This window comes from Mytilus edulis, chromosome 12, assembly GCF_963676685.1.
Source record: "Mytilus edulis chromosome 12, xbMytEdul2.2, whole genome shotgun sequence".
NCBI lineage: Eukaryota > Metazoa > Mollusca > Bivalvia > Mytilida > Mytilidae > Mytilus > Mytilus edulis.
The window spans coordinates 12,515,441-12,539,397 of NC_092355.1; the positions used below are offsets into that span (position 1 = coordinate 12,515,441).

At 32.7% G+C, this 23,957-nt stretch overlaps 1 protein-coding gene across 1 annotated transcript in view; it reads right to left on the reverse strand.

Annotated features, from left to right (window-relative positions):
- LOC139499123 (heat shock 70 kDa protein 12A-like) overlaps positions 1-8,343 on the reverse strand; it is an 18,801-nt gene extending 10,458 nt beyond the window's left edge. Inside the window, exon 1 of the mRNA XM_071287807.1 lies at positions 8,130-8,343. Coding sequence (XP_071143908.1) covers positions 8,130-8,336 — 207 coding nt within the window. The 5' untranslated portion in view covers positions 8,337-8,343. The remainder of the gene's footprint in view (positions 1-8,129) is intronic.
- Between the last annotated feature and the right edge of the window lie 15,614 nt (positions 8,344-23,957).

A 23,957-nucleotide genomic window follows, 5' to 3' on the forward strand; every position in this document is an offset into this window, starting at 1 on the left:
AAATTAAAGCAACTATCGCTAATAGTGGAGTGACAAAGTCGATGAATTTTCAACTTTAATGGACCACCCTACCTGCAGGCTAAATTATACATTTTTGGATAGAGAAATGATTAAAGTTTAATGTTTGCCTGGTCGTAGAATCGAAATATGGTGCATTTTTTTTTAATTTGGGGTTAAAGTGCAGTGGTCGATTTTTTCACCGAAGTACATTTATTTCACACGGGGTTATGAACAATCAAACAAATAATATCACATTTGCTTTAATGAACACAATTTAATTCTTAAATGAAGCAATAAACTGTAACAATTCACTATCCAAAAAAAAAATAATAAAAAAAATAAAAAAAATGGCGATTTTAGAGAAAATTCAGATCAGCAACAATATTTACACACAAGATAAACATGTTTATGACCTTTAATTGGTATTTTTTCTTCACATATACATTTTACGATGTATTTCTGATTTATACGTTTTCTCAAATTACAAGAGAGTAAATTATGCGTCTGGTATGGTATATGCCATTTGTCAGTGGCAAATATTTCACCAAAGGTATGTGAATGAGATCGAAACAATTAATTCCAATGCGTCATTGTTATGTGTACTCCAATAAAAATACATATTGTACGGATAGAAAAAACAAACTTTCCCTTATTGCAGGACAGCTATGCATACATGAAACCCATAAAACAAATAAAAAGTGGTCAATCATAAAGTGCAGTTGCAAATGCAAAACAAAACATACACAAAATCAAAGAACCAAACAAAATACACAGGTTCAAATCATCGCATAGTCGAAGTGATATTAACCACAAAGAAACCAACTGTAATCATTTTGTTAAAAATAATGTCATGAATATATACAGCTTTACATGATTCACTCAGACGACATTTTCATCGTCATCTTCTTCACTAATTTGAATGTGAGTAAGATAGTTTCTACAACTCTCAGAACCTTCACACGAACAAATAGTTGTACAACCTAGATTTTGCTGGTTGCAGACACAATTTTTATCGCAAGCCTTTTTACCCTTGCATGTGCAAATAAGGTCTTGAAGGAAATCTGCTGACATAGGTCCTTCAAACAAAATCGGTAGTAAACCATTTTTACCCTCTTGCAAACCAGAGTTGTTGGGCTGTCTGGTTGCTGGTTTTGCAATGTGTGAATGCATCCAAACTTGCGTCTGTAACATTGCACGGAGGATGTGTTGTAAAAAGGACGCCTCACATGGGGGTAATCTGACAAGATTCATATCTTTTGTTGTGGCAAATTTCACCCTTAACTTGTTCAGGTCTTCATGTAAATCACTGAATTTCCTCTTCGGGTCGTATAACAAAGCAACAAATTTGCGTCCATCATGAATGGCGGATTCCTGATCTCCCGTTGAAAAACCTATCTGAAGGGATTGGAAATTGTCTGCACTTTTCTGCAAAAGTTTGTACATAGACTTCTTTCCGAGACCAAAAAAGAAGAAGTCGTATCGCATCCTGTGAGGGCATGTGTGGCTGGCAGTAAATTACAGATTGAGGGTTCAAGTGAGCGACATATATCGTGAACAGGTAGAAAACGCCTTCCATCTTTCAAATTTGATACTGACCCAGTTTGGAACCACATCTCCTCTGTATTTTCAAGTTTAGGAAAATAGTGGACACAGAGCACTAACACATCAGTGTCAGATGACTTTTTATAATACGACCTTTTCTATCATTCGAAAAAATATTGGCATCTGCATACACCGAATGAAGAATCATTCGTGTATCTGCTTCTTCTTGTGTGCTGTATAAGTCAGTACAATTTGACAGGCCATCACAAGAAAATCTCTTGACAACTTCTGGGTTTTCAAAAACACCCGCGAGAAACAATTCGGTACCTCCCTCTAAAGGAGACTGTCCAAAATACCGTTCGCAATACTCACCAAGTAATCTGATAAGTGACTGTTTATTTTCTGGATTGCAAAGGACTTTTTCCAGTCCGGAATTGCTCTTCCTTCAATAACCTGATAAACCTTTTGAGCTCCAAATGACAAGGTTCGACGCAATCTTTCCGCTGCTTTGATTGAATGTTTTACATCGTAGCGATCAAAAACATCGACCACTGTTCCAGCATTTAAAAAACACGTCAGAAGCATTGTTACATAGTTTCGTAGCAGATCACCAAATGTGTTGCATTTCTTGACATCCATACATTGAATAATTCCCATACCATCACGTATCAAAATTGTATTTGCTGTGTTATAACTTGGAAGGTTGAAGGAAGAGCAGATTTCCTCTTCAAGTAGGTGAATTATATCTGATTTGCAACACTTACGCATGGTACCATCATCGTGGAAAAGTGCTGAAGGTATTGAACCAATAGGATATGCCAAGATCTTGTCTACTGTAACATCTTCTCGAACATTAGCCAGGGCTAAAGCGCGACGAAATATCATCTCTGGTTTTATATGGGCTTTCACAATGTCACCTGTTTTACATTTGAGTTTTGAAGTCTTAGTCATATCCTCAAATGTCTTTAGTGGAGACCTCAAAATAGGACTGTAGAAAACACGGTTTTCACCTTCATTAAAGCAACCTTCGACAAAAGACTTGACCATTTGGTTGCCACGTTCAAGAGATTTTAGAAGAGAATCTTGAACGTCTTTTGAGGCTTGCATCCCTGTAGAAATATTGATCAAGTGTTTTGGATGATCGGTGATGTTAAATGGATCAGTCATGTTTGAATGCACATAACTAGCCAAATCAGACACATTTTGTTCGTCGCGATTCATTGCTGTTGGTTTGTTTTCTTCGTGCTCACCTTCTGTGTCGGTCGATAATCCAGATCTTGCTCTCATTTCAGCACTGAAATGCGCAAAAATATGCCTTGTAAGCATCCATCGAAGTAATGCTGGTTTTTTTCTTGTCAATCCTACAATGCCGCCACAACCTTTGGTCTTTAATGATAGTTTTTTCTGTGGCCATGTCACTCCAGATACCATTAAAGGTTCCAGGCTTTTGTCTGACTGCAAACTCACCTGACAAAAAGGAGGACTTAACCGTTTCTGGTAAATTTAACATATCCAAAACGTAGGCTGGAGTCCACCTAGCATAGTTTGTCCGGTTAGTTATGAAGAAGTATGGCAACATTGCAGACACTGATTTCAAATGTAAAAGCCACAAACCATCCCGTTCAGCTCTTATATGCTGTAACAATATTTCAACTGCACGACGAAACATATCCCAAAATGCAAAGGTTGGTGATATACTACAATAATGTGTTCTGAATTCTTCAAACAAAGGTACAATATGTTCTTTAAAAACATTGAAGAACTCTTCAATATCTTCAGTGCTTTGTGGTGTGCTGGGGACAGCAAATGAGCTATGACAGTCAAGGAACACCTTCCACACATTTGGTTGAATCGTTTTCATACGGTTTTCATCTCTACACCAATTAAAGAATGCCTTAAACAAAAGAACCATAAGAGCCTCATAGGCCAATGTTAATCCTCGAACACCACGATTAAACTGTTTACCAACTAGCATTTGATTAACTGTGTTTGAAGCATAAATTCCAGCAGAGTCTACAAGTAAGTCAGAGAGCCCAGCTGATGCCCATAACTTACCAACTGTTGCTATAAAACAGGAAAGCCCGTGAAACCCACCGAGTCTTATTATATGGGAGTGAAAAACATCCGGCATAGACCATTTCACCTGTTGGGCGACAGCATATAATTGCTGATCAAAAGTTTGTACAGCGTATTGTTGACCAGCACGATTTGACATATCTAAACATTGTTTCATGGTGGTATATACTGTTGCCATGTCGCTAGGTTTGGCGTCAATGACCGGAGCATAGGCTACAAACGTAAATTGACATTTTGATTCAGATAATCTTTTGTAGAAACCGGTCCAAAATGGGACAATTTGTTCATTACTTTCTAAAGAAATAGGAATAGGATCAATGCTGCGTCTCGACAGTATTCGAAGGAATACCCAAGACATATCAGCAACATCTAGTCTTGCATCAATAAAGCTCGACACAATCTTGTCATAAGCATCTGCATATCGTGGGGGGCCATAACGTTCTTTTGGCTTGTTGTAAGGTAAGCATGCCATAAGTTTGGTATTAGAATCATCCAACGTCAGAGATCTTTCTGGTCCACGTTTAACCTTAATGGAACTAATACTTGCGTTGGATGTGTCATTTTGATACTGAAAGACAGCTCTAGCCATTGAGTGAAAGGTATTCTTACCATCTATGGTTTCAGCATTAATATCAATATTATCAGCCCCCTCCTGAATGATATGACCACTTTCTTCAAAAGAAGCAATCCCATTAGGTAAATATGATGTGTCTTGGATTCTGCCTATTTCAAAATTTGCTAGACTAGTCAGATATCTTCGTACTTCTGAGTATGATGAACAAAAGCCATGTGAATTTAGATTTTCAATCAGGTTTTTGGAACCAAACTCATGGTGGAGTTGTAATGCCAAACCAAGATGAAATGGGGTAAAAATGCCTTTATTCAATGAAACAATACATTCGGCTATTGCAAGGACTTTACGCATCACATCGACAGGAAGGTCAGAAACATTACCCTCTCCATTGTATGACTTATCATCAATAATCCACAACAAAAACTTTGTTAATAAGCAAGGAGTGTGCTGTGTAGAATAAGACAACGATATTTCAGATGGTGTTGGGTAAGTCTCATTTGATATATCTAAGGACTGCAATTGTCTACGGATTATTGAAGCGGCTGCATGTAAAGTCTGGTCTTCATTTATAGGTCCTATTTCAACTTCAGCTTCAATTTCCGAAAGTTTCAACTCACATTTTAAATGGCTAGCTGCTTGAATGGCTTCGGCAATTGATATAGAACTGCTGAATACTATATTGGATCTTCCCTGACTTTCTGTGTCTGAATGACGATAGAATTTCCATAATGCTTTTCTAGCCTTCGTTGAAGTTTGGCTGAAGTATATTTCGTTTTTAATTCGGGTAAGAAGAAACAGTATTTTTCTAAAAGAAAAGAAATTGCCTTTTTGTGAATAAGCAAGTCTGCATTTATGTCACCAACGAAGGATTGAAAAGCCTTGTCATGTACAGAAATGTCCACCTCATCATTAAATTGTTCTTTCTTTGGAATGCTAAGTAAATAATTAGCAATGCAAGCTCTGTGGTAAAGAGCTTTAGATTTAAATTCTTCCGAAAAAAGAAGTGACTTCAACTCTAAATCACGTTTATGGTCTGCTAATTCACTTATTTTTTGTAGTCTTTCATCACTTTCTAAGTGACGTAGGTTTTTGTCGCGCTTATACGACTTGTGCTTACAGAAAATGCAAGTAGTCCAATCAAACGGCGTGAACATTGATCTGGTCTGAACAGGATGGGAACAACATGGTTGATTCGCATTGGAAGTGTCTTTAAGATTGTTAACATCAGGCATTACAAACTTTTCTAAATTGACTCTACTAAGTAAGGATTTGTAACAAGATTTGTGATAACACAATCTTTCAATGTCTACATCTGCAAGTGAACTATATTCATCATGAAGTCGACGAAACACGTCATCTTTTCTTGTATTCACAGCATCTAAAAGTGTTTGCTGTCCTTTCGTAGATAAAGAGGACAGTTTTTCCACTGTTGAAACTTGACATATAATGCAAAGATTCCACTGGTTTGACATACGGCGAATTTTAGCTTGCGAAGCCGTAAGCTTCAATGGGCTACTAAAAGTAGACATTTTCCGGATAAACAACTTATCCGCACCAATTCAACTTTTAAATTATAAAAGACCTATTAATTTGTCAAAGTAAAAACACATTTTAATAACTATTTGACTCAAAATTAATCAGTAACAATTAAACACTAACAATGTTTAATAACCCTATAATACAAAAATATTAATAAAACGACTTTGAAAAGGAACAACTACGAAAAATACTATGACAAAATGTTGATGTGATTCATCCAGGTAAATCAATCAAAAGTAATAATACTGCGTATCGGTAAGGAATTAAAAATCCGGAAATTCAATGAATTTCATAGCAATGTTTATAATGCTAAAAATATAGTTATACTCATCCGAATGAGCTGAAGTTGGTCTCATAAGTTTAGAAAATGAAGTTTTATTACTTTTCACATAAAAAACTTTGTAATATATCGATAAATTATGAATTACAAGTTTTGTAACCTCTCCGTTCAAATAAAAAAAAGAGTATGCATTTTTCAAAGGGGATAAAAAAGTTAAAAATAAGGTTCAATAGAACAAATTTTCATTTTATAATATACATGTGTAGTTACTCTCTTAATAAAATCTAAAATTAAGAGTTTGTGGATTATAAAAATGAAATCATGTTAAAAAATGTTTTTGGAATGCATTTCAAGTAAAAATCGAAAATTCATTTTCTTTTCAATCTCAAAAAAAATTGCACCGTACGAAATGTCTACGACCGGGCAAAAAAGTTAGATTAATGTATTGGCTTTGCAAAAATATAATTTTCAGCCTGCAGGTATGCCGGTCCATTAAACTCGTAAAATAAGCACCTTTTTCGTGATTTGTCACTCCACTATAAGGAACGAAAACATGTATCATCATGCGAACATATATAATTTCACAGAACAAAAATAAGTTGATATGGTTTTGATATAATCCTATTAGACAATGATCATAAACGCTATTGTTCTAGCTAATGATTTTAATTAACTATTGCAGGTTTAAAGTATTTTTGTTGGTTTCAGCTTTTAGACGAAAATGATAACGGTAACTTCTTATTTACAGCATATAACACACTAACACTAAAGTACATCCTTTAAGGAAGCATGTTTTTCTAAACATAAGTATGTAAGATAGAGAGTAAGACCAAGAATGAGAGAAAGAGATAGACAGTGTTGTGAATTTTAAGTAAATTCTGCATTTTCATAGAAATAAGAAGATATGATATGATTGCCAATGAGACAACTCTCCTATACAAATGCAGCGAGATTACACGTTTTAACAGAAAACAACCTTTACTCCAACCTGTAATAGTAGTGTAAAATTACAAGAAGAAAGAAAATAACAATTGAAATGGCTCAACGCAACCAAAACTTACCAATAAGACACATTAACAGTAACAAGTAGTGAAAGAAAAAGAGGGAGGAAAGATACCAAAGGGACAGTCAAACTCATAAATCTAAAACAAACTGACAACGCCATGGCTAAAAATGAAAAAGACAAACAAACAACAGCACACATGACACAACATAGAAAACTAAAGAATAAACAACACGAACCCCACCAAAAAACTAGGGGTGATCTCAGGTGCTCCAGAACGGTAAGCAGATCCTGCTCCACATGTGGCACACGTCGTGTTGCTTATGTGATCACAAATCCGGTAAATAGTCTAATTCGGTAGGTCACATTCATGAAAGGAAAGGGATTGTAGTGACGAAGTCAAACGCTGAACGAATAAAGATGTAAAGCAACGTCAGAAAGACAGCTATAACTCTTGACAAAATATTGTTGAAAAAGATAACATACACAAGTGAATTTTAACAAAATTACAATTTTGTTGTTAGGAATACGGAGATACTTTTAACAGAATAAATAAATTTGTTGTTCATAGTGCTAGAAAAGAAGTCAAAACGTATCTTTATACTGAGTACTAATCAAAGATGTTGCACATTACAACTAGGGTGACGAGATATCACACAACATATATGTAATCATTGAGTAACAAATATACATTTCAAATTTTGTATATTTTTATAGCAATAACCTTATATACTTTCACCGAGTAATTTATCAAAAAGAGTCCAATTTATATAAAACTGATATTCACTGGTTTCAATAGCAATATGTTCATTAATTACATAGAGATACATCATCCTTTCTTTTACTTAGTATATTTCATCTGATCTTTTACTGAGTATATCGAAGCAAAATATTCAAAAACCTGGTTATATGCTAATATGATTTGGACAAAACCTTTAAAAAATCTTTACACTGTACGTAACGATTTTTTTTAAATTTTACTTCGTAAAGGGTTTTTTGTTGCCTTATTTTCATAATGTAGAGATATTCATCTAAAATTCTTTCATTATTGTTTTATAACTTGGTTGAGGATACCATTATTTCTCTTGAGAATAATTCAATTAATGCCAACTCACCAATCTTGCACATTTTCTCATAAACTGCTTTGATTGTTCACTCCATATTGCAGGAACAGTTAACACCCATTTGATATCATTGTCACGAATAACTTTCAAATTTGCATCTCTTTTAAACATTTCCATAAAGCTCGTGACCAACGCTTTTATGGACTTGGAAAACACCTCTTCAGCTGATAGCTCTCTACCATTCATGTCTTTGATCATGGCTTTATCCAGAAAAAACTAAAATAAAAATAAAATAGCTTTATCGAAAGATAGATAGATAGTAGAACTAAGTAAAAGTGAAGTGTATGATAGTTATGGGTTATATTTTTTAAATTATCGAATACACTGCAATCAGAATTGAAAAAAAAAACCAAAGGTTTTATGAAACTTTATATTTGTTTACTTTTATAGTAATTACGAGTAGAACATGTTGTCGACAGATGTGCACCTTTTATCGACATTTTTTACATACTTATTATGTTTGCTTAGTGAACACATAGTTTTAAATATATAGACAATAACTGTTTAGTGTATTTTAGTTTCAACTATTGCTCATGTTTATGCCGAGTACAATTATAGCTGATATTCAAAGACACTTCACAGTTATTGTGTTTATCATGCATTTACTTTTGAATATTTGTTTTGCTTTGAAAGACAGAAAAACTCACATCCATTGCATGTAGTTTCGATTTAAAATCTTTTGAGGCTCGCGCAGTAATATCTAAATCACACATTCAGCTGAAGACGGGTTCACAGAAAATAATGGTCAGCAAATAATAAAATCAAAGTGAATGATTTTATTATAACATAACAACTAATTTGAACAGTAAAATAACTAACAAAACATTGGACGATTTAAAACAAAATTGTATGATTAACCCTTCGTTTGTGAATTTTGAATTAAAGTTGACATTCACTGAACTATCTTAAATAGACATTGTTGCCTGATTGATTTTGTGTGTTACACATATACACATCCAAGTTTTGAATCCAATGATTCGCGCCGTAAAAAATGAAATTATTCTAATATAATCTTAACTTAATCAAATGGAAACAGTTTAACAATGTTTCAATGATTGTTCAAATATAGCCGTAAGCACATAATATCATTTATTCAAGACAGCATCATAAATTGACAGATTTATGGCATATACGCTATTCTTTTTTTTTATTATTATTAAATAGTACGGTTAAACAGAAGCGAGTCCTCATTCAAATGTATATTAAAGGGGCACTAGCTGTCAAATTATGTTAACCGATTTTACTCAAATTCTCATTATTAGATTTATAACAATGTAAAACATTTATCCTAATTATATAAAGACTAAAATAAATAATTTAAAGGTTATGGGCTTGATAATATGTAGCTCTGTTTCGTGTGTATTTTTGTATACTTATCTTATTAGCTATCGAGGTGACCCCGAAATTTACCGACGGTCACATTACATGATATAAACATCAACATACATATAGATCGATATACGGACCTCCTGCAAATCGATTTATCTATGTCTATTTGATTTCAAGTTTAAGGTTATGAAAATAAGTCGATTTTCTATTTTACCTGTACAAGAATGATTTTTGTGGATCGAAAATGTTTCACTTTCAATGTTGACATTCTTTTCTTTTCATAACCTAACACGCATCAATCATGCATAAGCCCTCTTTAGCTAAGGAGACAAATTTGAGTTCACATTAATACAGTGTCAATGAGATTGAATTATTCACTTGTAAGTGAACAATTCATCATCGATAGTTCTAAGCTTATTTTGACGAATTTGACCCATACTGGCTGCTAAAAGCGATATACTATTTAACTATTTTACTTCGTAGCTTTAACCCTTAATATGCATTAAAGCCTATATTTTTAGACTTTCTGTGCTCCTTTCAAATGCATACGGTCATTTTTTACACGTTACGTCATATATCGGTAGGGGTATTGCATTCATGCTCGACACGCGGTTTCAATGCTAGAATATTTCGGTAATATTATAGGTGTTTCCATGCATGAAATTGATAATTATTTGGGACTGATATTCCATTAAATTTGTATCACCGTATCATATTTGACAATGTGTAGAACTAGTTCAGAATAGCAAGCTATACATGTTCTTAAATAACAAATGCAAACATTTCAAATGAGAAATCTTGAGGCCTAATTTATTTACAAAACAAATCTTATAAACAGAAACAAACGCCTTGCAACCACTCAATTACAAGCTGTTTAAAAATTGCGACATACACATATAGAATGAGAATAAACATTTTTGTGGGTGCCCTCTCCTTCCCCACAATGGTGTACCGACATACACATTATAAAAAACACAATGTTTGAACAGTATTTGTTATTGAAAAATTATAAAAATGAAGAACAATTTAGCATAAAATTCAAATACGAAATTCGGAAACAAGTTTGTAAAAACTTTTCGAAATCCGGCTCCCTTGAAAAAAACTTAACTCGTCAGATTAAAACAAAACAAAATCAACAATCAACAAAAACACAAAATACACTAAGTGTAGATCTAACATAATTTGCACACTGAAAGCTAACTCAAAACCATACAACAGAAATTGTTCATGTCATTTCCGAAATCTCCAATATACTTGTCTTTGTTTTTTAGATTGGCATTCTTTTGCAAATGACCCTCTTTAAAGTCTTCTACAGTCTCACCTACAGAGGCAGGTCCACATTTGTTTTAGGTGGGGAGGGGGAGGGGGTTCAACCCTGTCCCTAACCTGAGACATTATAGGAACAACACAGCATAAGAAAAAACCCTAGAAAAATCAGTTAAAAAGGCATTCCACATCTAATAAATACAGCACAGAAAATAAAAAACTCAAAACAGACCAGTTTGGCATTCATTCATTCTCTACAAAACAATAGACGTATAGTACGAATATGAGAGTACTCGAAATTACTAACAGCTAGATCATAGCCGATATAAGTATTTTTGCACGTCAAATATATAATGATGTTTTCACATCATATAAGTACCTTTGCCCATCATATAAGTGCATTTGCACATCATATACGGATATTTGCATATCATATATGGATATTTGCATATCATATAAGAAATTTCACCAATCATGAACTAGTAAATACATTTGCACATCATATAAGTATGTTTGCACATCATACAACATTAGTTACATCGTGTGTTAGTGACCTAATACGAGATATATGGGGTCAGCAAATTCCATATCTTGTATTAGGTCACTAGCACACCATGTAACGAATTTATCTTACCGACTATCTACACATGTGGTATTTTGACTAGCGGCCTATAAAAGTGATCAAGTCTTCAATATTTAGTATTAAATTCCTATACTTTTATTTGTCTATAATACGGTAAACAAATGCTAACAATAACAACTTTTTAGCTTTAAATGTGTTGTATGGATTCAATTTATTTCAATCGTGTATTACATATATTTATTTCTTCGTCTGTTGAATCGATTCAGATTTCTTTTTCTTTGTTTTGTTTTGAAAGGGAAGTTAGTTCGTTATGCCAACAGTAACAAATAGTTAGCTTTAATTGTGTTTTATCAACGTATTTCAACCTTTCATCGTCAATTTAGTCGTGTGTTGAATCCTTTAAGATTTTTCCTCAACACCTTGTTGTTTTTATAAAGGGTTGTGGCATCATTTTTTTTGAAAAGGAAGTTACTCCCTACTAACCCAATATGGTTGCTAACCGTATATGGTAACTAACCATGCGGCACCCTATATCAAATATACATGGTCACCACGTGTAGTCCATTAACAAATCATATCCCCATAAATCTATTGGAGGTAAGATAAGTATATATGCACATCATAAAAGTATATATGCACATCATATAATCATGTTTGCACTTCATATAATGATGTTTGCACATCATATAAGGATATTTACACATCATATAAAGGTGTTTGCACATCATATCATGACAAGTGTACACCATATAAAGGTAAATGTACATCATACAATGAAAACGGTCATAACAAGACAGTTTTGTCGTTCCATAAAAAAGATTGGTACACATTATACCCTTAACTACACAGAATGTCACCTGTCATACTTAACGACACAGTCCTTTCAAGGTTGCTATAGGAATATGCACTAATGCTAGATATTAACTCTGTTGAGAGACAAGAAAGCTAAAATTTGTTGAATTAAATTGTTTTCTTGTCTAATAAAAAAACTGAGCATATTTAATTTACATGGACAAAAAACATTTACATACCATACAAAACCTAACGACACAAACCAGATTTATGCACGAATCTTACCGAAGTTGTCTTTTCTTTCATCTTTAAACCTGGAAATATCCCCGAAAACAATTTTGTAACAAGCCTTTCATCTTTATCCATCATGTAATTCTAAAATTAATGTAAAACAATAATATGTGCATTCAAAATTTAGATGGGTTCATCCTGTAAAGAATATACAATTGTTAAATTTAGATATCATTGTGACCACATTTGTTTGTTACTAATTTTAAAAAAAATATTGGCATTTGAAAAGCAGGATCAAGGTTAAATGTCAATGCGGCTACGAAAGAATTTTAAGTAAAATGATAGAATAGTACATTTTATTTTTTTCTAAAACATAGATAAATACTTATAAAATCCTAACTACTAAATCGAACATGCTCCAAGATCAATTTTATTGATATCATAACCGATGTTTTATTGTTAAACTGTTAAACCTCGCGTGGATCTTCATTTAGTAACATATCTTATTATTACAGTGCAAAAGAATACGTTTTTATGATTATCATTTTAAAAACAAACCCGCTATGATGAACGAGACGCTGGTTCGATCTTTCCATTGAGCACACTAAGGGAAAGGAGTTTAGTGCGTAGGTAAACCAACTTTTTATATAAATAAAAAAAAAGTAATAACTTTCGAGAAGACAGTGTTTTAATATTATCTTAAAAAAAGTTTACAATTCCGAAGAAAACATCTTTGATTGAATATGTTTCAATTTTACTGAAGGCTTCCTTTTACAATGTTGGTTTTTATTTTAAGATATTTAAAAGACTTTCAGTTTACTGTTGTTCTTTTATTCAGACACATTTCTGTCATTCGTTTCTGATGCCTCATTCAGTTAACAATTGTACCAGGTAAACAATAGGTTAGTGATACATTAGGACCTCCCAAAAATAAATTTTGATTTCAAAATAACGAATTGAAATCGTTATCACGATTTTAGAATTCGTTAAAACATTAAATTTGAGATAACGAATTGGTGAAAATCGTTATAACAGATTTTGTAACTCATTATTACGAATAAGTTTCATCATAACATTTTTTTTGTAATTTGTGTTAACGAATTAAAGTAGTTTTAACGAATTGTATAATTGGTTTTAACAGATTGTATATTTGACAACGAATTTTTGGAATTCTTTTTCACTGTTTTTATTGTAACTGGTAATTTCAGATAAAAATTCATCATCACAGATTTTTAGCCCACCTGGTCCACGGGATTCAGGGTGCTTTTCTCCTCACTTTTCGCTATTTATAACTTTTACAAAAAACGTCTTCAAACTTCTTCACTAAAACATTTTGGTCGAAGTGAAACAAACTTGACCACAATCAATATAGTTTTAACGCATTTAAACTATACTTAGAAGTTTTTGTCGTGTAAACAGATGTGAGATGTGTTTACAACACCAAAAACTCTTACAGATCCTCATATTTCTTGACCGATATATTTTTATTCCTTATTTTCAATTTTAAAAATTCTTTTAAGGGCGGTGAATATCATTAGTGTGTGTCACACCTGGATACATTTTACACAGAGGCAACGGAAGTAGTTTCGCCAACGTGTTTTATCGAAGTGTAAACCTAGGAGTGAAACTCAAACAGACTAATCACATTATAGTATTTGCTAATATGTTAATAATATACTTATAACGATAATGATCATTGAGAAAGCAAAGATCTCCAAACATTTCCACAAGAGTGAAAGCGACAATCGACCCTTTTTACCCTTATGTTATATTTTTTGCCATTATGTTCTCCAGGTTGGCTCACTGCACATATTCTGCATAGTAGCTGCCCTAATTTATTTTTCTCACTTCACTTCACAACGGGCTAACCTTATATACTTTTGCACATTATATTATATGATCTTCTTCTATATAAATATAGCTGTTGTTTGTTTTTCGACAAAATGTTCGAATTACATGCTTTCCTATTATGTTTTCGTCAATGTCAAATAATTCTTAAAATGTAAGAATATCAACAAATACTCTTTGATTGGTCTGTTAGATTCTTAGGTTTTACACTTCGATAAACCATGTTACCAAAACTACTTCTGTTGCCTCTGTGTAAAATTTATTCATTGGCGATTCACATGAAGAAATTGCCGGTCTAAAAAGACTTTAAATATACAAAAAAAATTAAAATGTATCTGTAACGAATTGTGAGTATCAAACATATTTGTATGCCCCTGCCGCTAAGCGATGGGGCATTAAGTCTAGTCTTTGTCCATAAGTCCAGTCCGTTCGTCGCTGACGTTTCCAGAACTTGCTTCCTTTTGCCTCAACTAAATGTTATATATTTGATTTATAAACTATGCTTATTACTACAAAACTCAGGTAAAATTTGAAATTGAATGGCGACTCTTTTACAGATCAAGAGCTATTCCCTTTTTTAAAATGTAAAAAGATTAAGTGCTAAAGCTGTAGTTCCCAATCTGAAATCACAAATTACAAAAAACTGTGATAACGAATTCATCAAATTCGTGATAACAAATATAATCTGTTAAAACCAAATATACAATTCGATATAACGATTTTAATTCGTTATTACAAAGAACATTGAGATAACGAATTTAATTCGTAATACTGAATTACACAATCTGTTATAACGATTTCAATCAATTCGTTATCACAAAGGAGTAGGTCCTGTACCAAGTCAGGAAGATGGCCATTGTTATATTATTGTTCGTTTCTGTGTGTGTTGCATTTTAACATTAAGTCGTTTGTGTTTTCTCTTATTTTTGAGAAATTGAGATAAGACGAGGCACGGTACTTGTCTATCCCAAATTCATGTATTTGGTTTTCATGTTATATTTGTTATTCTCGTGGTGTTTTGTCTGATGCTTGGTCCGTTTCTGTGTGTGTTACGTTTCGGTGTTATGTCGTTGTTCTCCTCTTATATTTAATGCGTTTCCCTCGGTTTTAGTTTGTTACCCCGATTTTGTTTTTTGTCCATGGATTTATGAGTTTTGAACAGCGGTATACTACTGTTGCCTTTAATTTTGGCCTCAAATTTCAGGTTCATCTGACGAAATATTTTGACCACTTTTAAAACACTTAAGTGTCTATTTCATTTGATTCGATAAGTTAATGTGAAAGATTTTAACTGAGTTAGTCTTTAAAAACGATAAGATTCAAGTCTAAATATGAAAAATCTACCAAATATGCCGAAAAATGTCACTTTTCAGATGGTTTTTGTCAAAAATTAAAGTCGCGCTATCCGTGTTCATCCTCAACCTTTATATATGTTATGTTTATTCATAAAATACGACTTACATTTAAATATTAAGGATGAACACGAATGTGGCCACTTTCGTTTTACACGAAAACCGTCCAAAATGCAACTAAAATGCTAGAATTGTGAAGATTTCAGTAATTTAGCATGACTTAATGGTGCTAGTACCCGATATATTTCTATTGTATTGTCAAAACAGCCCATATTTATGTAGCAGAAGCATTCTTCTGTCCAATAGATAAATAAAAATTTACATTTTAACAATTTTGAAAAACTGCTATATTTTGGGGCCAAAAAGGGGTCTAACTGGACCTACTCCTTTAATCTGTTATGACGAATTTTAAAATTTCTTGATAACGATTTAAATTCGTGATTTCAATTCCAAATTATGTTTGGGAGTTCCTAAATGGGCTTCCATAGGTACATTAGATATTTGTCACAGATGTACAACCATTTTGTAAATGGCAAGGTTGATTAGCTACGAAATTTCCCTTTGATGTACTTCTTAGGTTCTCAAGTTCTTAAGAGTGACTTGGAACTCATTTATAATTTGATACTTATCAAAAAAGGTAAATACATTGTACCCAATAGAATACCTTACGCTCTTCTATCATTTGACACTAATTAACTCATTAACTTTTGAGATGCAACGATTTTATAAATTATAAATTATTTCAATAACACCCTTTGGTATTGAAAAAAACCAACTTTAGCTCATAAAAAGTACCGAACATTTTCGAGGAGTTTATATTTTTGCCATTTTCTTTCATACGCAAAATAGGTGTAAATTAACCTCGTTAAGGTATTTGAGAATGGTGAATATAATCTGATATCGTAAATATGTCCCCTTTGATTTCATTGACAGTGTGAACTATATATATAGCTATGAAATCTTGTGTAAGTCACATACATTTTGCATATTAATTTGTAAATAACATAATATGTAAATGTACCTCATGCAAGACCATTTTGAAACGTTGAAAGAAGTAAAAGTCTTGATGTCTTTCCTCGTTAGCTATTTCCGCGTATTCATTTTCCGCTTCATATCCAAACGATCTAAACACCTTTTCAGAATCAAGAAGGAGGCATGTTGGCGTTTTATGGGAAATCAGATTTGGACCTGCTGAATTCCATGTCGGATTAATGCAAATCGGTGGAAAAGCCGTTGAATCATCATCCTTTTCGTATTTATCCAGTTGGTTTCGCATTGACCATGCAAACCCAGAAAAGGTGGTCCCAAAATCTATTGCTACTACAGCAAGGTACTCGCTTGCTCTTTGTCTAAAAAGTGTGATAACTACTAGCGATAAGCTCCAAGTTATACTGTATGGCATGGCTCTAAGTTGTACGTACTTTCATTAAGTTAAGACCCATGCCATACAGTATGATTTGGAGCTTTCGTGATTTTCTAATTATGTCAGTTTTTTTGAATGTCAATGACAAATTACTTAATGCATATAGTTGTATAAACCTTTTCAATTTGATTAACTATTGAAAAGATAGTTAATGAAAATAGAATGTTAAAAATAACGAATGTGGACTATGTCATGTAGATGTTTTGCATGAAATTTTAAATGATTAAGCATAAGACAGTTTTTTTCTTCATGAGGATGGTTTATATACCTGCTAAATAAATGTATTGTAATCTTTCTCTTGTTTGACAAAATGTTAAACCGTACCGGCTCAAGCGAGAAAATCAATCTCGTTGAGATGATCAACGAAAATCTATAAGTATTGTTTTTTTTTTAAATTATAACTCAAAATTGTCGAAAAATTTTCATTGGCAATCTAAGCGTATCTCCTATATGCTAAATATCCCAATTATCTTGAATATGATATTCCATTTTACTATGAACATGATAAACACATTGTTGAAAATGAATAAAAAAAAAATAATATAAAAAAGGTCAATCAACATTCCTTATGTAATCCTTGATTTCAGTTAACCAAGAAACAAAATGGTAACTATACTTAACTGTCTATACGTTTGAATCTTTTGTAATGTAGCATCTTCCTCAGAAAGGATGTCTTTGTAGCTGAACGCTCTGGTCTCTGTTATAGTTGTAGAAAACACCGAAAAATGTTCGATTCGATTTAAAAGTTTGGACGCAATCAACTTAAGGTTGTCAATGTGTGTCTTTCGTTTGATGTCTAAAATATAAAATAGTGGTCATTATAATATATTACAAAATTAGGTTAATGTTTTTTTGCGGTTCTTTTAATCCATCATCCAATAATATATTATATTGTATCCATAATGTAATAAGGATTTCAACGTTCAAAAGAATCAATTCACATGCATAATTGACACGTTTGGAAATATACACACAACGTCAAAAAGAGGTCATAGAACATCATCAATCAACAAAAACGAAAATAAACACCCACATACATACCCGAAAGCAAATTACAAGATCTAACATTGTTGGGGAGATGTTAAGACGAATTATTAAATGTATTATCAGCCTTGTATCACCATCACTGCTGGTGATCCGATGAATACCATCTATAGTAGAGTCGTCACTGGTTTAGACGTACTTATAATATAAATATTTCTGTGACTGCTTCTTGCATTACTTTGTAGTATTCTTTACAATAGATGATGCAGTTGATCTGTAATAAATCCATGTTCATGCCTGATATATCATGTACTGTATTACGACGATAGATTCAAACTGACGAGGAAAGGTAACATGCAGCCACCGAAAGCTTTATTATTGTGAAGCCTAGGTCGTCGAGTGGTCTAGCGCGTTGGGTATAGTACAGGCGATTTGGTGCCACGATATTTCAGTAGCAGGAGTTCGAATCCCGGAGACGGAAGAACAAAAAAATTTGCGAAACTAAATAGCAAGATCTTACATTTTTTAGCTATTTTTTTAGACTTATTATATATACAGATATATATACATATATATAAGCGTAAACAATAATTTTCACATGTACAGATATATTTGTTGAAAGGATGAAATCGATAGAATGGAACTGTTAACTTTTTACTTATTTTACTATTTATTTAATGAATATGTATATATATATATATATATACAACTCGTCTAAACATCAACCCAACAATGTTAGATCTGTAAATTTGCTTTCGCAAATTTTTGGTTCTTCCCTCGCCGGGATTCGAACCCATGCTACTGTGATATCGTGACACCAAATCGCCTGCACTGCAGCCGTCCCGCTAGACCACACGACCACCTGGGCTCTCTATAAAAGAGCTTTCGGTGGGCATGTGTTACCTTTCCACGTCAGTTTTAATCTAGCGGCGTACTACAGTACATGATATATAAGGCATGAAGATGTTATTGTTACAGATCAGCTAAATTATCTATAGTAAAGGATCCTACAAATTAATGTAAGATACAGTCACAGAAAATAATTATATTCATAAGTACGTCTGAGTCAGTGACAACCCTACAACAGATGTATCCATCGGATCGCCATCAATGATGGTGATACATGGCTGTGTACATAATGTATATACAACTCGTCTAAACATCAACCCAACAATGTTAGATCTGTAAATTTGCTTTGCGAAAGCAAATTTACAGATCTAACATTGTTGGGTTGATGTTTAGACGAGTTGTATATGCGAAAGCAAATTTACAGATCTAACATTGTTGGGTTGATGTTTAGACGAGTTGTATATACATTATGTACACAGCCATGTATCACCATCATTGATGGCGATCCGATGGATACATCTGTTGTAGGGTTGTCACTGACTCAGACGTACTTATGTATATATATATATATATATATATATACGACTCTTAAGTGCGATGGGGACGTTAAAGTGCGATGGTCTACGTTAAAATCCGACGCCTTCATACGCTAAAGTGCGATGGCTGCGAAAGTATAGACGTACGAAACGTAGTTGGATTATGACGTTTACAGTCGTGTATAATACAAACCAAAATTGAACATGCCGGAAGATGAAATAAACATTGGAAGCGAACAGATGCATATTAATGTTTACGTTTACGTTAAAATATTGTCGATTTTATTGAAGAGTATAAACGTCGGTAAAATAAAAGTACACTTTTTCAAGCATAAATCATAAATTGTCCATTAAAACATCAGTATGTACATTGTAGTAAAATATAACATGCATTAATACTCGCTACAAAAATGGAGAAAGCTCGAACAACAACCCCTTTCTCTCGCATTTAAATTAAAGCTGGTACAAACAAATTTCATTTTTTCCGACAATTACCGAATTTTGTATTTATAACTGACAACTTTAAGGGGATGTATTTCCATAAATAGGCTGTGAAAACGGCAAACTACATCAATTATCCAAATCACCCCTCGTCCTGAACATGCATGAAATATTTGCCACTGGACGTTAAGCAACTAACAATCAATCCAATGCACCCGAATCATTAAAAATGCATTTTAAGGAAATATTGTATTTTGTGACACCTAATAAATAACCTTTTTAGCAATTATCACTAGGTCAGTCTTCTAAATTTAGAAGCAGTCACATACGACTATCGTTAAAGTAAAAGCCTATCGAATTATATGTTATATCATCATGATCATAGCAAACTAGATTTTGCAAAAAGACTTGTTTTTTACATTAGTGCCCTTGAACCTTTCTTTTTTTGTTCCATCGCACTTTAGCAAACAAACAACCATCGTACTTTAGCGTATGACACCATCGTACTTTAACGTAGATCATCGCACTTTAGCGTGACCATCGCACTTGAGAGTAACATCGCATTTTAGAGTCCTACATAAATATATATGTATACGTCTAAAAATTACACCCTCTACACGCTCTATAAAAATATAACTTCCATAGTTGTAGTGTTATCTTGTCATGGAAGGCAAATCTAGATATAGACATAAGAAATATATAAATTTATATTATATAATAAAAAAACTATAACACAACTTATTCGGTCATTACGGCCTCCTTTATTGGCATAAATTATAACATTGAAATACAACTACATTCTTGGATATATGACGATAAAATTTCTACTATTTGCGTTCATTTGGTCGTTTTTTTCTCTTATGTGTTATGAAAATATAAGCTATCGTTCGTACAGGGTATTGCGTTTATCATGTTCTGAACTATTTTTTTCTACCCAAAAGGCTTCTTTGGTTTTTCTATAAATGTATCTATTTTAAGTCACCTACTAAATTAAGTTCAATACTATAGCAATCAGACTAATTTGAAATTGATTTAAATATTTCACAAAAATGCTAACTGTTTGGGGAGATACCGTCATTCACATCACAAACTGTAACGTAAAAATGAATCTTTTGCGCACTCTGCCTTCTTATGAAATTGACAGACGGAAATAATTTGACAAAAAGACGGCTCTTATAAGAACATATTGATAATCAAACAATCAGGGATCTTAGTGCTGCTAGTTTGAAAAACAATGTTTTGTTTCTTAAAGATAATTTTCAAATATAAAACATAGATACCATTGATGCTTAGTTATTTGAAATCAGTTTTCTGAAGTTCATTTATACGATTGTATTTTACTTAAATTATAAGTTTCGAAATTTATTTAACAATAGTAGTTTACAGTCATATGGCACTGCAAATGTTTGAATGCTAATATCCAGATATTTATCGACATGATTCGAATTTCCCTAAAGGTTAGTATTTTTGTTTCCTTTGTTTTTATACACAGAATGGTTACTGATCATTCTCTTCTTTTTTTATGCATAGCTTATTGAATTTAAGAACATAAGATTAAATGAACCTGTTTTTGATTTCTTAAATAATGAAAGTTTAAAAAATGATTTATTGATTGATTAGCGTTCAACGCCACGTCAAGTCCCTTGGGAAAATCACCAACCTTCGATAGGAAAACTGGCAATCCTAGTCATTTGATATTAGAATCGAGTGCATCCGCGCGAACGGGGTTTGAACTCAAATCCTTAGTGTGGACTACCTAGTGATTACAGTTGTTCAACTAATAAGACCACTTGGCCAAATAGTCCTCTTTAAATAAATTGTCATACACTAATGTCAGAAGTATAGAATTTCTTTGTAGCTGTTAATATAATGTAAAGATCAATTACCCTTCCGCTATAGATTTTATTTTGATTTTCAATGTTTTAACGCCATTTTTTAACACCGCATTAATGCTATTTTGTGGCGGCAAATTTGTATCTGTAAAGGCAGTCAGAGTACCCGGAAAACACCAACGACCTTCGATAGGAAAACTGAAAATCCTAGTAAATTAAGATTGGAGTGGGGTTCAAACTCGCAACCTTAATGTTGACTGGTTAGTGATTACAGTCGTAACTACTTAGACCACTCGGCCACCGAGGCCCCCTCCCGTTATTGATGCTTCAATAACTTTCTAAAGTTGAAAAAGAAGTCTTTTGTATTTTCGGTACATATCTGAAATATAAATATATGTTTTGTTGCTCAATCATCGTTTAGATCTTGATACAATGACAATCTGTCGTTGATGAATTTAATGTTATGTTTCGGTAAATAAGGGAGGTAAATAATCCACTCCAATTATTATGTTTATGTTGCTGTCAAACTTTTCATTATATTTCCTTTAAACAAATGTTTTCCCAAAAAAATTGTCAAATAAAACATTTGCTATATAAAAAGATAAAATACTCTTAAGGTGTTTAGGGTAGTTGACAGAACACACAGAACACGAAAAAAAAATCGTCTAAAAGTTCATAGACAAAGTCTTTAGCAATGAATACTCATTTAAAAATGATTTGAATCACAATGTTTGCTAAACTGAAGATTGATTTAGCTATTTAAACTGTCTTCTAAAGGCAATGAAAAGAAATACAATAGGAAGCTGCTGGTTTTCAACAGACAAATATTAGTATCAGTGAAAATACCGAACAAAGCAGATGTGATATGATTACCAAATGAACAATACTACAGTATTATCCAACTATATGTCCACAACAATAGAAAAAAAATCTTCCTTGTACATCAGCTGTACGATGACAAAAAGGTGAAAAAAGTTCAATGGCATATAATTAGACAATAAAAGAAAATGTATTATTACGACCAACATCAAACGACAATCACTAATTATTTGTATATTACCGTCTGTCGTCTTAAACTCCTGAAAACTATTTTGAAGTACCAAGTGATGCTTCAGTGATGATGTAAAAGATGGTTTTAAGTTATTCCATTTGTCACCATGATTCAAAGGTATTATTCCTACCAACAAATCAATAATTGGTAATGTTCTCCCATAGTTTCTGTACGATTCACAAAATATCTTTAAGAACTGTGAAGCTCCAAAACATCCTGAAAAAGAGATATAATTATTTATTTTGAAATTATGTCTCTTATGAAAATTTGCTTATAAACTGCTGGCTGAATAACTCAGTCGTTTCCTGATTTATATTTTGTCTTTTCTTGAACAGTTTAGTTTATAGAGATGGAATTAATTGTATTAAAACAAGTCAGCCACTATAAATAAGCTATAATAAACAGGATACAAATGAAACCTATACAGCTACACTACGTTTGCGTAAAGACATGTCTTATTTAATGGCATAATAGTAGGTTTTGTAGTTTTCAACTACATTTCCTGGTTAAATCGATGCATGTTTTAGAAATTAATCATTGCAAATCTAATTGTCTCCCTCCTGTAAACAGATATAAGTTGACACAATTGTGTTTTTCCTCATTATAAACGTTAACAGGAACCTAATATAAGATAATGGCACGCTGAAACAGTCAGTTTGTTTATAATTTTTTACTAGTATAATGAGCCAAAAAAAACTTACTTATGAGAACTACCTATTTAAGAATCGTTTACCAGTTACTTTGGAATTAAATTCTTTTGGAGATTGGTTACACAAGGAATATGGATGGTCAATTGTTATAGTTCATCGGAGGAAGGCACAAGAACCAACGATTTTCCAAAAAAAAAATCAAACCGGAAAATCGAAGGCGAAAATTAATTTGTATAAATATTATGAAATCAAACAAAACAGAAAAAAATTCGTCAATGGTATGCTATGGAACGCCACGGCTGTCTTATGTGGAACTCTGATATTACGTTATGTTGTTCTATTATTACTTGATGAAAGTTTTTCTTTACATAATATGGTTTTATAAATTACGTAATGATGTTTTGATATAACGCAATATGGTTTCGTATTGACTTGATATAGCTTTGTCATTACCTAATATGGTTCTGTCATAACTCGATATGGATTCACCATTATTTAATGTGGTTATACCATTATGCAATGTGGTTTAAACATTTCGTGATGTGTATGTGACATAACGTAATATGTAGTTGTATCATTACATGGTGTGGTTTTGTTATTTCATAATGATGATTTGTCAATTCTTTATATGGCTTTAACATTACGTAATGGT